This window comes from Schistocerca piceifrons, chromosome 4 (genome assembly GCF_021461385.2).
Source record: "Schistocerca piceifrons isolate TAMUIC-IGC-003096 chromosome 4, iqSchPice1.1, whole genome shotgun sequence".
NCBI lineage: Eukaryota > Metazoa > Arthropoda > Insecta > Orthoptera > Acrididae > Schistocerca > Schistocerca piceifrons.
Genome location: NC_060141.1, coordinates 519815485 through 519831174, shown reverse-complemented (window position 1 = coordinate 519831174; position 15690 = coordinate 519815485). Strand labels below are relative to the sequence as shown.

Sequence of the window (15690 nt, the reverse complement as noted above, 5' to 3'; positions counted from 1 at the left end):
ATAGGATTCTTTTTGTATATCAGGAAGGACTTTGTGTTAAATGTGCAGACATGGAACACTTGAAGAAATTGGTGGGTCGAATAGTAAAATTTCTGAGGTTGCAACCATCGTTCCATTTTCAATTGCAACAGTTTTCAGTGGAAATGAACGAAGAGTATAGAGACTTCATGTATTACTTCAAAGTGAATTGGTTAAGCCAAGGGGACACCTGCAAAGATTTCTCAATTTAAATTTCTCTGTTGTTGAATTTATGTAGAAAAAGGAGTGCAGGAACGAAAATTGGAACATGAGGAATGGATTGCAGACGTCGCATTTTAAGAAGACCTGACTGCACACTACACATAATAAGACACTGCGATGTAACTTCTTTATGATTTAATGAGATTCACTTAAAAGGAAAATCGTGTCGTAGGAGGGACACATTCTGGCAAAGACAATCGTGTTCCCGAAGATCACTGGCGTTAACGAAAGCGCGAGGTTTGAAGAATTCATTGTGGCACTGCAAGAATTACAACGATAGATTTATAAAGGTTTTGAGGACACTGTCAAATTTATATCTATTTTCGAGCTGTTTTCCGCTTGCCGTTTCAGTTTAAAGCGCCCTTGTTCAGATGTAACTGACAGACCTGCTAGGTATCTCCAGTTCTGATTGCAAATCATTTTACGATAAAGCTGTCCAGGACGTGTCCATTGCTTTTCTCAGGTACATTTTTCCAAGTCTCCATAATGAGGTTGCAAAACTGCTACAGTATTTCGATCGACATGTTAGAGTGAAAGACGGTTTTTCGATTATGAAACTCAGTAAGTCAAGATTACGTGGCAACTCTATTGCGAACTTTAGGAAATTGCCTGTGTCTGTTTGTATGCCGACAGTTCGCACCAGATAAAAATTGTCTTATGCCTTCAATTAATACTGAAAACTTGTTTTGTTTGTAAATTATGTTTTTGAAGAATATGAAATATAAAATTAAGTCAGATGCTGTATGACTGCACTGCCATTTAAATGCGGCGCATTCACTGTTTTCTCTTCTCCCGTTCCCCCCCCCCCCTCCCCCCACTCTCGCTGAGACAGCGCGGCGCGTGGCCGTGGGAGAAATGAGAAGTGAAACTAAGCCCTTTGGCACTCGGGCCTTGGCATGGCTCGAGAGTTGACATTTCGAAATCTTGGCCACCCCTGCTCTATTCCCATGTTAGCGTTCCTGGAACTGCACAGTTACACTGTATATGGAACACCATACAGATTCAGTCACATCAGCAGTGTTGTCGTGCTCTCTGGAACACAATTGGTAAACATGCAGGTTAGGAGACAAGTGGGCATTAATCCTGAATTGCAGTGAAGACACTACTTTTATCAGTTGTCAAGTTGACAAACTAACGCTATAGTAGCATAGTGTGGTGAGTCGCTTCCTGAACTACTTTAAGATACTATCAGGATGATTCTTTACACAGTGTCACAGCCAGTTTGCAGCCCAAGTTTGTGCTCCCTCTCTAGTAATATCTAATGTAGACCATGCATTCAACTCCTGCCAACCATTATTCCTACCTACCGTGTTTAGTGTACATTATTTGGATTATAATTGATAATTCTGCTCTTCATAACAACAGCCCAATTCGTGTTTCCACAGATAATAGTAATAATAATAATAAATATTAAGTATGCTTGGATTTCTAACAGCACAGAAAGACCAGCTGTGCTTCAAAGTGCGAGGAAATCAGAGCAAAATATAAGCCTTGCGAACCACTGGACACCACGACTTCAAAGGCCAGCAGGCTTAGCTCTTGATTGCGTGGGCGACCATTGCACTGTATGAGTGGGAATAGACCGTACCATTAGGCAGGCTGTGAGCACGTATCGCGCCGGTCCTGTAAGCCTCTGTAACACAGTCCTGCATGAAGGCCTCCTGCAGCTGCTGGGGAATCCTGCCGACGAAAGGGTTTATTGCAGTCACTGTATCTGCAACACACAAAGCAATGCGGTCTACAAGAAGCAGCACGTGTAGCATGAGCCACATATTAGGTTAATGCATAAGTTCACAATGTTTTTGAGAGATGTCACGCCACTCTCTTACTTTAACAACGTTGTCAGTCCAATTTAGGGCATGATCTTTGATGTAACGGCGACCGGAACGGTCGCGGGGTAGTAGTGACGGAAACGCGGCGTGACCCGCGGAGCGGCCCGCGAACAACACAATGGGAGAGGAAAGACATGCCCAACAGAGGACGTTACGACACAACAAGAACAGACAACAGAGTAACGAACCAAACAAGACAACCACGTCCACTGGAATAGAAACACGGAAGTCAATACGCTGTCTGAGGCGATATGTCCTGAGACGCATGTGATGTTAGACTGCTGGCGGAGCTTTTTTTTATTTTTATTTTCTTTCCTTTATTGAGTTTCGATTCCCTCCGAAGGGGGCGGGCTGGCAACAGCTTAGTATGCCGCTCTTCAGCCTACAGAATTTGTTTTAAAAAGATGAAGATAATAAATAATAAAAACAGGCGATAAAATCGGAGACTTAAATGGTAACATGGCGGAAAATCGTGGGACTTAAAACATAGAACAAAGGAATGATGATGCTAATAAAATACACAGGAAGCAGAAAAATAATAGACAGACAGTTGAAAAACACGGCGACAGTCTGGTTTCTGTTCGCAAGAGGTATAAAATTCTCACCCAGCGACAGCATGATTTCTGTTCGCAACACTCTGGAAAGACGAACAACAGTGAACATTCACTTGAATACTGCACTAAAAAGTTGGCACAAATATGACATACCACAGACGAGAGCAGGTGTGGGGAAACTGAACAGATGATGGGAAAATAAAAAAGGGGGGAAGGAGAGGAAAAGCGAAGGTGGGAGGGGGGAAAGGAGCCAATGGAGGATGAGAACCCAAAAGAGGGGTGGGGGGTGCTGGGCAGACGCGACAGGGAGTGGGGAAGGCAGAGGAGGGGAATACAAAAGGACTCGGGGGGGGGGGGGGGGGGATAGCGGAACACGAGTCAAGCGCTTAAGTATGCTATCGGGGGCGCCGCTATTGGCCGCTGGAACCAGGAGTTCCACTGTGGTGCCCTCACACTAAAAGCGGGGCAGCAGGCGCGCGCCGCCACAGCTTACGGCGCGATCGTGCAGAGACCTCTAGGGGTCTTCGTCGTCCATGACGTCTGGCGCGGATTCAAATGCCGTGGCGCGCGGTACCAGAATCTCGGTGTTCCCCAGTACTACATTTCCAATATGTGGTTAATGACTTTTCTACATGAGAAAATTGTGGCCACAATTTTCTGCGTGTATAACACTTAGAGAGCTTGTACTCAGGGGCTGTAGTGGAGGCGACCGAGAATGAGGAATGAGATGAATTGGGGGCCACAAATGCTGAGCACAGCAATCTGGTCATGTGAGTAATTCTGGGGTCTTACCTGCAGAGGAACTTCTGGTCGAAGCGTTCTCCTTCTTCCGCTTAGGGTCAGATAGAAGAGCGCCAGTTTGCAAAACATTTTACCTGGGCCAGGCGCCAGTCCATCACGGAAGACAGCCAGGTGGCTGAGAGTGGGAGTAGGAAACCAGTTAAGGGAGAATGCTGTAAACTGAGGTTTTGTGCAAGCGATGGGAAGGTCATAAAACTCAACGCATTCTCATGTTAGAAGTTGGGACAATACAGACAGAGCAGTTAGCGTACTTGTGTAGTGGAGACAGGACTGTGACCTCCCCCAGACACCAGGAAGTCGCCATATTCTTTTAGTGAGTGGCAAAAACATATATTTCACGGGTAGGAAAGTCTGGGAAGCTTAACAGCCTTCTTTCAGAAATTGGAAATGGACAGCCCAGAAAGATTAGGACACTCCATAAATGAGGGTCTATGGTCCCATGTAGGTAGATGATTTTTGCCAAAACTTGGCCATGTTTACCGTGAGAACGACGGCTCCCTGCTCTAAAATCTTGTTTTTTCAGACAAGAGAGATTTGGAGTCGCTGATTGGCTCTTCTCAGAAGATGCAAAGTAGTGGCTTGGTCCTCCAGCGTGGGAACCCCAGTGCTGCGTCTGGATTGGCTGCCAGACGAACAGAACAGTCAAGAGGCGAGATTCAACGAGTAGACGAAAGTTCGATTGGTTTGTGTAACGTGGCGGCGATTTCGTTTCACTAATTTCACTATTTTGGCTCCCGTACCGAGGCTCGGTGGGAAGTGGTTGCGATTCTTCGAGGTCTTCGTCTTGTGATCCATCCCTGGTGGGGAACTTCAGGTCTTTCCCTAGCGTGTGAGACTTGTAGTCTGTCTTGTAGTGGACTACGGGCCTGCGGCGGTTTCCAACTGTACTGACAGTTGAACTGCGGATATATCGTGTTTCACGAGGGTGCATTTATTAGTCCAGAGTCGGCCGTCTGACGTTTGACATCCCAGCAAGCAACGTCGTGCCTGTGGCGTTCTGATAACCAGAACTTTAGACCCCGTTGTTTGCAAATTTTCGTGGACGCATTGGAATATTACAGCTGCCACAGGGACCACTCCTCGCCTTCAGCGCGCCGTTTTCTGCTGCACTGACGTAGGGTTGTTAAATGATATTCACAGCTCCCTGTTCTCAGCTAAACCATAGCTTGTGGTATAGATGATCGCAGTTGATTCCATTTGAATAGAATTGGGCCTCACAGGGGATTTAGGAAGCAAACTCAGCGACGCGGGATTCCCCGACGGGCTGGTGCGTCTAATACACTCATACCTCACAGACAGGAGTTTCAACACTGACGTGCAGGGAAAACAATCAACACGACACGGCATACACGCGGGAGTACCCCAGGGAAGCATCCTAGGGCCCCTACTGTTTAACCTCTACATAAACGATCTCCCAACCACACACAACACAACGATGGCAATCCACGCGGATGACATAGCCATCCTCGCGCAAGATTGGAAACCATCAAACATTACGTCACGCTTACAGACTGCACTCAGAGTGGCTCAGCCTTGGTTGGAGAAATGGTGTGTTAGAGTAAACGTCGACAAGAGCGAAGCCGTTCTGTTCACTATAAGACCGAAGCAATTGCGCAAACACCGATACTGCAGACCAATAACTCTACATGCACGCCCAATACGTTTCCGCGAGAAAGTCAAATACCTCAGTGTCTGGCTGGACCGGAAATTACTCTGGGGGGACCACATACAACACATGACCAACCGAGCTAGCGCGAGGCTCAAACAGCTCTACCCTATGCTCAACAGGCGTAGCACACTGAACAGAAGGGTGTCGAGGTCCATGTACATTCGACCCCTGATGACGTACGCTGCGCCCACACGCCTGCTCCGTCTGCACTCAAAATCATAAGCAATGCTCCACGATACACACGCATCGCGGACCTTCACCGGGAATACCGACTTGAGACTCTCACGGAGATAATCCACAAACTCACCACAAGACTATACAGAAACTCCAGGCATTCGCAGAACCAGTTTATTCTGAATCTTGGGAACTACGACCATAACCGTAGATGGAAACATAAAAGAATATAAAAGACATACTTGTAAGGACCTAACATCTATGGCCAAGCACACGTAAACACAAGGGTACAGGTGAGCCCCTGTTAATCAGACGCCATTACTGGATATCCAGCTGGAACACACTGCCGAATAACTGGCACCACGCAGGGAAGCCGTACCGTACACTGCATGCAGACAAGCTCCACACATCCCCCACACAGTGAGATGATCTATGGCCGATCTCCCACTACTATATAACGATCTTGATTGTTCCAGGAACGTAGCGGCTGCAGCAACTGGGATACATCGCCATCGCTTGTCACGGTAATGATACATGATACCCATATTAACAAATCCAACCTTTCATGAACTATCGCAGCTAGTAAGCCACTACTGCTCTTACTACCCATCCCACTGTCGCAGAGGTTTTTTTTCCCACGGCACTGTGCCTTGGCAGTTTTTTCCCTCTGCTCTTCGAATCGCTACCCTCACTCGCGTTCCGTCCACTATCTAACACCTGATGGACCGTGTCAATGCGTAGTCATACCCAGACGCACGGATAACATCACAGCCCAGCATCCTGTGATCCACTTACTAGATAACCAACATGTTGACGGAGGTGACAGTAGAACTTTGGGTCTGGTCACCACGTTGGTGCGGGCGTGGAGGGGCCCCATCTCTTAGGTAAACAAAGTCAGACTGCGTTGTAAAAGGGATTAATTCGGGGGAGAATTCGTATAGCTTTCACCCCATTGTATGCTTTGCCTATCAAACACCATTCATTATGTGATTTTTTGTGTAATATTTATCAGCTAGTCGTAGTTACTCATGGTATTAAAAAAACTTTTCATTATTTTGTAAACTTAAATACGCCACTTTTCTCATTCATACTCCCTCTAATATCCACTGTTTTTATTTCATTGTGATGGTACATGAGTAGCTTCTATCAGACACACGTTTGTGGGTAAAGCGAGCGACGGCTTGCAATTGGCGTTCCTTGGCCAGGATCTCGAATCATGGAACTTTTTTTTTTTACCAAAGTGAGACTATGGTGCGCTGAGAACATTTAGACTCGGATTTGCCTTTATGCGTTGTATCTCAGCAATTTGTAGTATGTTGTAGTCATTTTATTGCCTTATATGTATTATTTGTGCCCTTTTTGATTTGTTTTTTTTTCACTGCCTCTTGTCAGCGACATGTCTGACGTTGCGCCGTTTGCTAACAGCGTTTTGCAGGTTTTTGTGGTAGACATGTGATTATGGAGATGTGTACGACATTTTAGAGTGGATTTTGCTTAGTCATGAATCTGTGAAATTATTTAAAAGAAGATTAGAGTTGTGGCGCGTGACATGTTAGAATCGGAAACTTCCGAAAGTAGCATACGATTTGAATGCTTACGAAAAGCGAAGATAATTTGTATAGTGAGAAAGTCTGCGCACTAATGTCGTCCAAAATGGAATAGTGGCCAGCCATTGATGGAGAACAGATAGAATGGCGAAAGAAGTTCATTCAAATCAGTCTACAAACAGGGCGCAAATAGTAAATACAGAGTGCTCCGATGATGAGAGTACATTTCACTCAGGAAATGATAGAGAAAACGATGCCAAGGTGACAGGTTAAGTACGTTCTGTAAATACGAAAAGAGGCACAGTGAGGCAAAGCAACAGTCCGATTTCGCGGGCAAGGCGTCATAGAGCATTTGAGTCGCGTGCATGTAGTCCAAGTTACGTTGCTGGAAGAACGAAATTAGAATCAATCATTTAGTTTATGCAAGAGGCAGAGAAGAGACGACGGTAGGAAGAAGGCCAAAGATTCATTAATGCTGATAACTAATGAAATTAGAGAAACTCAGAAGCGACAGGACAAGGAAGAAAAGAGCCAGGACAAAGCCATGAAAGAAATTACGGAAATTCGAGGGACGTCTGATGAGTTTGTCAAAAATGTAATTCAGGTCAGGAATGAAGTTAAAGGTATAAAAGCAGAGGTTGAAGACATTAGGGAAACGTCAGATAAGACGCGAGAAGTAGCGGTAGAGTCCAAATGTGAGGCTAGGACAGCTAGATTAGTAGCAAGAAACGTGCGAAAAAATTCCCAAATTGCACGAGATCGGGTAGCGTTGACAAAAATCGAAGTGAGCGCACCCAAGAAGACCATTTGTGCTCTTAAAAAACAAGGGGAGAGAGTGGTTAAAAAGACACAGGGAGAAACGATAGAAATCAAAGACCAGGAAACGCGTCTCACTATCCAGAAGAATGGGATGATGGATGAGATGATACAAATGTGCGAACGGGTCGCTCGAGTAGAAATTCAGCAGAAGCAACAGCACGTCGCTGTGAACTCGTTGGTTACCAGGGATGTCAAAGACAAAATTTTGGAACCCAACGTGGAGCCACGTCCCCGGCACAGGCCGATATTCGGCAGGAACGCCCACTTAACAGGATACGACGCTCGGCCGAGAGCGCGCAGTCATGGCGCATAGTGCACCAAGTACCGAGCCGGACCACATGCTCGAGTACGGAATCATTACCACATGACTCTGATGTCACGAGACGAGGCTACAACAAAATTCAGGGAACGGTCGTCCATGAAATCTTGGGCTCACGCACGCCAGAAGTAAGAGAGAGTCAAGTGGCGCAGACATATATTTCTGATTGAAGCATACGACGGCTTGCACTTTTATTTCGATTGATAGTATTCTGGGTGCTATGGATTTATTTATCGAGTGTCATTTTATATGTATGTAGCTGCCTGTTTCTATGCCCGCCCCCGGTAGCTGAGTGGTAAAAAAAAAAAAAAAAAATAAAAAATAAAAAAAAAAAACAAGTGGTCAGCGCGACAGAATGTCAATTCGAAGGACCCGTGTTCGATTCCCGGGTGGGTCGGAGATTTTCTTCGCTCAGGGACTAGGAGTTGTGTTTTCCTAATCATCATCGTTTCATCCCCATCAACGCGCAAGTCGCCGAAGTGGCGTCAAATCGAAACACTTGCACCAGGCGAACGGTCTGCCCGACGAGTGGCCCTAGTCACGACATTCTTATTTACTGTTACTATTCAAGTTTACTTACTGTCATTTTGTCGTTTTGAGAAGTGAGTGGAGCTGTGAGCGCTAGAAAATGAAGTGCCAAGGGGAGAAATCGGAACATTTCCGACATATTCATCTGTTTGAGTTCAATAGAGGCGTGACAACAGCGGAGGCAGCCAAAAACATTTACGTCGTGTATGGGGATAATGCCATTGGACAGATCACAGCAAGAAAATGGCTTTCTCGGTTTAAGAAGGGTCGTTTTGACATTAGAGACCCTCCACCTTCAGGAAGACCTTTAGAGTTTGATGAAGATGGGTTAAGCGCATTAATCCACAATTATCCACATCACTGTCATATGTGATGAAAAGTGATTATTCCACCACTAAGCGACATTTTCATGCGATGAGGAATCTTCAAAAATCGGGTGTACGGGTACTGCATCCAGTAAATCAAAATCAAAAAAATCAGTGGGGGCCATACGTGCGTCTCTGCTTGCTCGTCAGTAAGTAGCTCATGAACAACACTGACCAGTCCTGTCGTGTATCGTTACTGGTGACGAGAAATGATGTCTTTATGCTATCGTAACGAAAAGAAAGGAATGGTTGAGCTCAAACCAAGCTCTAACTCCATATTGAAGTAACTGGAAGTAACTGTGCGCACCTGCAAAAGATAATGTTATTTATCTGGTGCAACAGTGACGGTGTGGTGTACCACGAATTGCTTCCCCGAGGTGTAACCATCACTGCTGACATCTACACTCCTGGAAATTGAAATAAGAACACCGTGAATTCATTGTCCCAGGAAGGGGAAACTTTATTGACACATTCCTGGGGTCAGATACATCACATGATCACACTGACAGAACCACAGGCACATAGACACAGGCAACAGAGCATGCACAATGTCGGCACTAGTACAGTGTATATCCACCTTTCGCAGCAATGCAGGCTGCTATTCTCCCATGGAGACGATCGTAGAGATGCTGGATGTAGTCCTGTGGAACGGCTTGCCATGCCATTTCCACCTGGCGCCTCAGTTGGACCAGCGTTCGTGCTGGACGTGCAGACCGCGTGAGACGACGCTTCATCCAGTCCCAAACATGCTCAATGAGGGACAGATCCGGAGATCTTGCTGGCCAGGGTAGTTGACTTACACCTTCTAGAGCACGTTGGGTGGCACGGGATACATGCGGACGTGCATTGTCCTGTTGGGACAGCAAGTTCCCTTGCCGGTCTAGGAATGGTAGAACGATGGGTTCGATGACGGTTTGGATGTACCGTGCACTATTCAGTGTCCCCTCGACGATCACCAGTGGTGTACGGCCAGTGTAGGAGATCGCTCCCCACACCATGATGCCGGGTGTTGGCCCTGTGTGCCTCGGCCGTATGCAGTCCTGATTGTGGCGCTCACCTGCACGGCGCCAAACACGCATACGACCATCATTGGCACCAAGGCAGAAGCGACTCTCATCGCTGAAGACGACACGTCTCCATTCGTCCCTCCATTCACGCCTGTCGCGACACCACTGGAGGCGGGCTGCACGATGTTGGGGCGTGAGCGGAAGACGGCCTAACGGTGTGCTGGACCGTAGCCCAGCTTCATGGAGACGGTTGCGAATGGTCCTCGCCGATACCCCAGGAGCAACAGTGTCCCTAATTTGCTGGGAAGTGGCGGTGCGGTCCCCTACGGCACTGCGTAGGATCCTACGGTCTTGGCGTGCATCCGTGCGTCGCTGCGGTCCGGTCCCAGGTCGACGGGCACGTGCACCTTCCGCCGACCACTGGCGACAACATCGATGTACTGTGGAGACCTCACGCCCCACGTGTTGAGCAATTCGGCGGTACGTCCACCCGGCCTCCCGCATGCCCACTATACGCCCTCGCTCAAAGTCCGTCAACTGCACATACGGTTCACGTCCACGCTGTCGCGGCATGCTACCAGTGTTAAAGACTGCGATGGAGCTCCGTATGCCACGGCAAACTGGCTGACACTGACGGCGGCGGTGCACAAATGCTGCGCAGCTAGCGCCATTCGACGGCCAACACCGCGGTTCCTGGTGTGTCTGCTGTGCCGTGCGTGTGATCATTGCTTGTACAGCGCTCTCGCAGTGTCCGGAGCAAGTATGGTGGGTCTGACACACCGGTGTCAATGTGTTCTTTTTTCCATTTCCAGGAGTGTATTATCAGGCCGGCCGGGGTGGCCGAGCGGTTCTAGGCGCTACAGTCTGGAACCACGCGACCGCTACGGTCGCAGATTCGAATCCTGTGTCGGGCACGGAAGTGTGTGATGTCCTTAGGTTAGATAGATGAACGTAGTTCTATGTTCTCGGGGCTGATGACCTCAGAAATTAAGTCCCATAGTGCTCAGAGCCATTTGAACGATTTTGAAACCATCTATTATCAGCAACTGAGACATCTTGCACACGTAATCCAAGAACAATGTCCAGAAAGACTGCGTGAAGTGATTCTACTCCACGGCAACACATGGATGCATGTTAGATTGACAAAAAAGCAATATGCAGAAGTTGTGTTGGGAAGTCATTGCGCACCCACTTTATTCAGCTGATCTTGCGCCCTCAAATTTTCACCTTTTACGAACTACATCGAGCAAACTTCAAGGAACTTCCTTTCTGGATGGAAACGCACTACGAACATGGCCCGACGAGATCTCCGCCTCAAAACCATGTCGGTTCCACAGTTGCTGGATCGAAGAGTTACCTCAGTGCTAGCAGACTGTTGTAAATACTGAAGGAGAATATACATACATCAAAAAAAGTTCCCTGAAGATAGGCGCTGATTGTGGATATTGTATCACAATCCCTTTGACTGTTCAGAGATGTCACTAAACCCTCCCTAAGACGTAGACAACCATGCATGAGCAGCTCCTATTAGACGGAGGGTGTCCCACAGCCAAACAGTTCCAGTCATTCCACCAGGAAGGAGATACACGGCTCGTGTTGTCTGTAGTTCAACTATGCCTAGATGGTCAATACCATGGTTCGAACGCGTCCGCATTATCACTTTGTGCCAGGAAGGGTTCTCAACAAGGGAACTGTCCAGGCGTCTTCGAGAGAACCAAAGTGATGTTGTTCGGACATGGGGGAGATACAGAAAGATACAAAGAGACAGGAACTGTCGATGACATGCCTCGCTCAGGCCGCCCAAGGGTGCAGTGGATGACCGCTACCTACGGATTATGGCTCGGAGGAACCCTAACAAGAACGCCACAGGACGTTGTGTTACGACTCAAACTGTGCGCAGTAGTCTGCATGATTTCGCTCCCGACGTCCATGGCGAGGCCTATCTTTGCAACCACGACGCCATGCAACGCGGTACACATGGGCCCAAGAACATGCCGCATGGACCACTCAGGATTGGCATCGTTCTCTTCGCATATGCCCTCAACTAGACAATCGTCGAAGACGTGTATGGAGGCAACCCGTTCAGGCTGAACGTCTTAGACACACTGTCCTGCGAGTGCAGCAAGGCGGAGGTTCCCTGATGTTTTGAGGTGGCATTATGTGGGGCCGACGTACGCCACTGGTGGTCATGGAAGACGCCATACCGGCTGTACGATACGATAGTGCAACCATACCAGCAGCATATTGTCGAGGCATTCGTCTTCATGAACGACAACTCACGGTCTCATCGTGCACATCTTGTGAATGACTTCCTTCAGGATAACGACATCGCTCGACTAGAGTGGCCAGCATGTTCTCCAGTCATGAATCCTATCGAACATGCCTGGGATAGATTGAAAACGGCTGTTTATGGACGACGTGACCCATAAACTACTCTGAGGGATCCATGCCGAATCGCCATTGAGGAGTGAGAGAATTTGGACCAACAGTGCCTTGATGAACTTGTGGATAGTACGCCACGACGAATACAGGCATACATCAGTGCAAGAGGACATGCTACTGCGTATTAGAGGTACCGGTGTGTACAGCAATCTGGACCACCACCTCTGAAGGTCTCGCTGTATGGTGATACAATATGCAGTGTGTGGTTTTCATGAACAATAAAAATGGCGGAAATGATGTTTATGTTGATCTCTCTTCCAATTTTTTATACAGGTTCCGGAACTCTCGGGACCGAGGTGATGCAAAACATTTTTTTTTTATTTGTGCATGACTTAAGGTTAAAGTCGCCATTACAGCTATCTGTTGTGTTTATTAAACTGACAGAAAAAAGCTAGAACTTACACACCAACCCAATGCAACTGTTGACCTTTAATACAGGACGGGTGTCCATGAAAGAAGGACCCAGTAGTAAATTTTGTTAGTACTAACCGTAAGCCTTGTAGACTGTTGGTTCAAGGTCACAATTAAAAAGTATCGCAAAACTGTTTTATATGAGCGCATGCACGAGAACTATCTTGTTGTTTTCCCACTATCAGCGCCATGTACGCCACATTCTCAAAATGGCGATGCTTGAGCGAGACGCGTTTCGTATTCTACAGTATGCTAAGAGTGAATCTGCAGTTTCACTTCAACGTGCGTTTTGTTTAAAGTTTAATTGTCACCCTCTGCCTAGCAAAAGCATCCGCCAATGTCATAGTCAGTTCGAAATGGCTGGATATATGTGTAAAGGGAAAAGCACCGGATGACCTAAAGAGCCTTTAAGGGATGTTGACATTGACAGAACATCTTACTTTCGTAGACCTAAGAAATATGTTCAGAAAGACGATCTAGAACATCGGTTGCCAAAGACAACAGTGTGGAAAGCTTTAACAAAAGGTTTACACATGCTTCCATGTCGGTGACATCTGTTACAGGCCTTAAAGGCAGATGACAAAGGTGTACGGTATAACTCTGCAAATGAAGTGTGGCAGCGGGAAGATTACTTCTCGATCGTATGGTGTTTAGTGGTGTCTACTTCTCATCTAAGTGGAAAGGTAAATACCCATAATTTTGATATCTCGGGGGGAAAACATCCTCATGAATATCAAGAAGGTTCGCCAAAATTAAACGCTTTCTCTAGTGTATCCTTACGTTAAGAGCACTGACGATTTTTTTCTTCTACTGGAGCTGGCGTAACAGTGGTGGCTTGCATGGATATGTTGCAAGAATGCTTCTTACCCCAGTTTGAAGGTGAACCTGAAAAACATATTTTTCAACAAAATGGGGCCATTATCCTTTGGCATTTCTCTGCACGAGAGTGTTTCAATGTCGAAGACCCTCGATGTTGGGTTGGTCGCAATGGTCAATATGATGGAGCTCTTTTCCGCTGCCCTTCGCGTTCATTTATCTTCGTGCGGAGCTGTTTCTTCCTTTGGGATTTTTACAAAGACCGTGTATACATCGTGCCTCTACTTAATGATTTTTCAGAGTTGAGACACAGAATGGCAGGCGCTATTGCTTCCATTGATCCAGATTTGTTAAGCAAAGTATGGGAAGATTTTCTTATCCCTGGTCAAGAGTTGCGAGACCATTCTCATGGCTTATTGCTCGGCTGCTGGTCGGGCAGATTTCCCCACGATTGGCGACTGCTGACGAACCTGACACGTTCCACATCATTACGAAGTCTCGTATTCATGATCTATGGAACAAGTATTAATCTAATCTAATCTAATCAGATGACTAGCAAACGTTCACCAGAAGCCCTCGACCAGTGGGAGTATGGGAGTATGGTCACGTGAGTCATCAGCTGACGGGAGCATGATGCCTGGCCCAGACAGTCCTCTTACGATGTATTAAGATGAGTAAAATGGTGTAAATTTTTAAAACTAGTTATATAACACGTGGACAGTTAAGCCATAGTTCTTCAATCATGCATCATCTCTTACATTGTAAGAGAAGGTCTTCTACCACGGAACGCATGACATTTGCAAATAAATCGAGTTTCTTTAATGTCTTCTACAATTCTTCCTTTATTGAAAATGGAAATTGTGTTAGTCAGCAAGAACTTCTGTTTCAAAACGTTTTAAACTTTTAACTGGTCTTTGATAGTACTTCTTCTTGTTTTGATTTCACTTACTGATTACTGGTGTGCTGTAACGTTGTAATGTAACAAATACATTCTTCTATACATTGTTGTCAATATTTTCTCGACTGAAACACTATTAAATTTGAATAGAATATTTCTCCAATGGTACATGATCATGTTGTACATTGGGACAGTTTTCCACATTTGGGAAAACCTTACATTTTTTGAATAATTTTTGAAATTTCAGATAAATGCTGCAGCAAACATAACGTCAAAGCTGTCATTTCAAAACAAAATAAGAAAATATTTTAAACTTCTATGGCAGGGTTAGCAGGGGGCAAAAGTCTGAAAAGAGTTCCAAGGTACAACACTGTCCACCAAAGTAAATAGTACGGTTATAGAGGTAATACACCTCCTATTAAACTTATGATGAAGTCATTTCTTATAGTATAATACTTCCGTCAAATCACAGGTCTGATATACAAACACAAAAACATGGTACAGTACCTAAAGAAAAAAATTGTGAAAAATTAATTGGTCAGGCGAACAGCAATAAATAACAGAGGAATGTCGTTTCTGTCGCCATATTTTCTGTCTAGACGCTGGTTAGATGGAGCTACACAAACTACTCTTGCTGGCATGGCATGTCGATGCTGTAACGAGCCCACCGGGTCTTACCAGTGTATTTAACCTGAACCTTCACAGATCGCCCTATTGCTCACAATTATCCACAATAGACGATAATATCAAGCTGGTTCAGGTTTCGTGCTGCGACCATCACTGCATGTCCAGAAACTGGAGCCATGATTGGCTGTTTCAAGGTCACTCCAGCAGTGCTGCGTTTGACTCTGCCAGCACACAGCTGCCATCTGAACAGCTGCAGGGTAATTGCTCCCAGTGACCAGCGAGCAGTGATGCTGCACCTCGCGTGTAGCAAGGTGCAGTGGGCCAGTAGTGAGCAGTGAGTTGGCAGCAGTGGGTCTGCAGCATAAACGTATCTTACTCTTAAAGTAAGCCTCACTGCTGGCACCTCACTGCACACTACTGGAACACCACATCTCGCTACTCACCAACAACCATGTTACATTTACGCTCCAGCCTCACTGCTAGCACACCACTGGTGGCGCAAGCATCTTGATTCTCACCAGGCACCTTTACTCTGTGACTGTTAACATCGCTAGTGAGTTGATTTCTTGCAATTTGGGTGCAAAACTGTGTTTTATGCATCGGCTAATAACAGAAATAGTGGTTTGTTCATGCTAAAAATA

The 15690-nt window shown here is 46.2% G+C and overlaps 1 protein-coding gene across 1 annotated transcript in view; it reads right to left on the bottom strand.

The window, feature by feature from the left end:
* Window positions 1-1772: 1772 nt before the first annotated feature.
* The window catches only part of LOC124795971 (juvenile hormone acid O-methyltransferase-like), a 56800-nt gene continuing 42882 nt past the window's right edge, over window positions 1773-15690 (bottom strand). Inside the window, exon 4 of the mRNA XM_047260053.1 lies at window positions 1773-1954. Within this exon, the coding sequence (XP_047116009.1) occupies window positions 1773-1954 (182 nt within the window). The remainder of the gene's footprint in view (window positions 1955-15690) is intronic.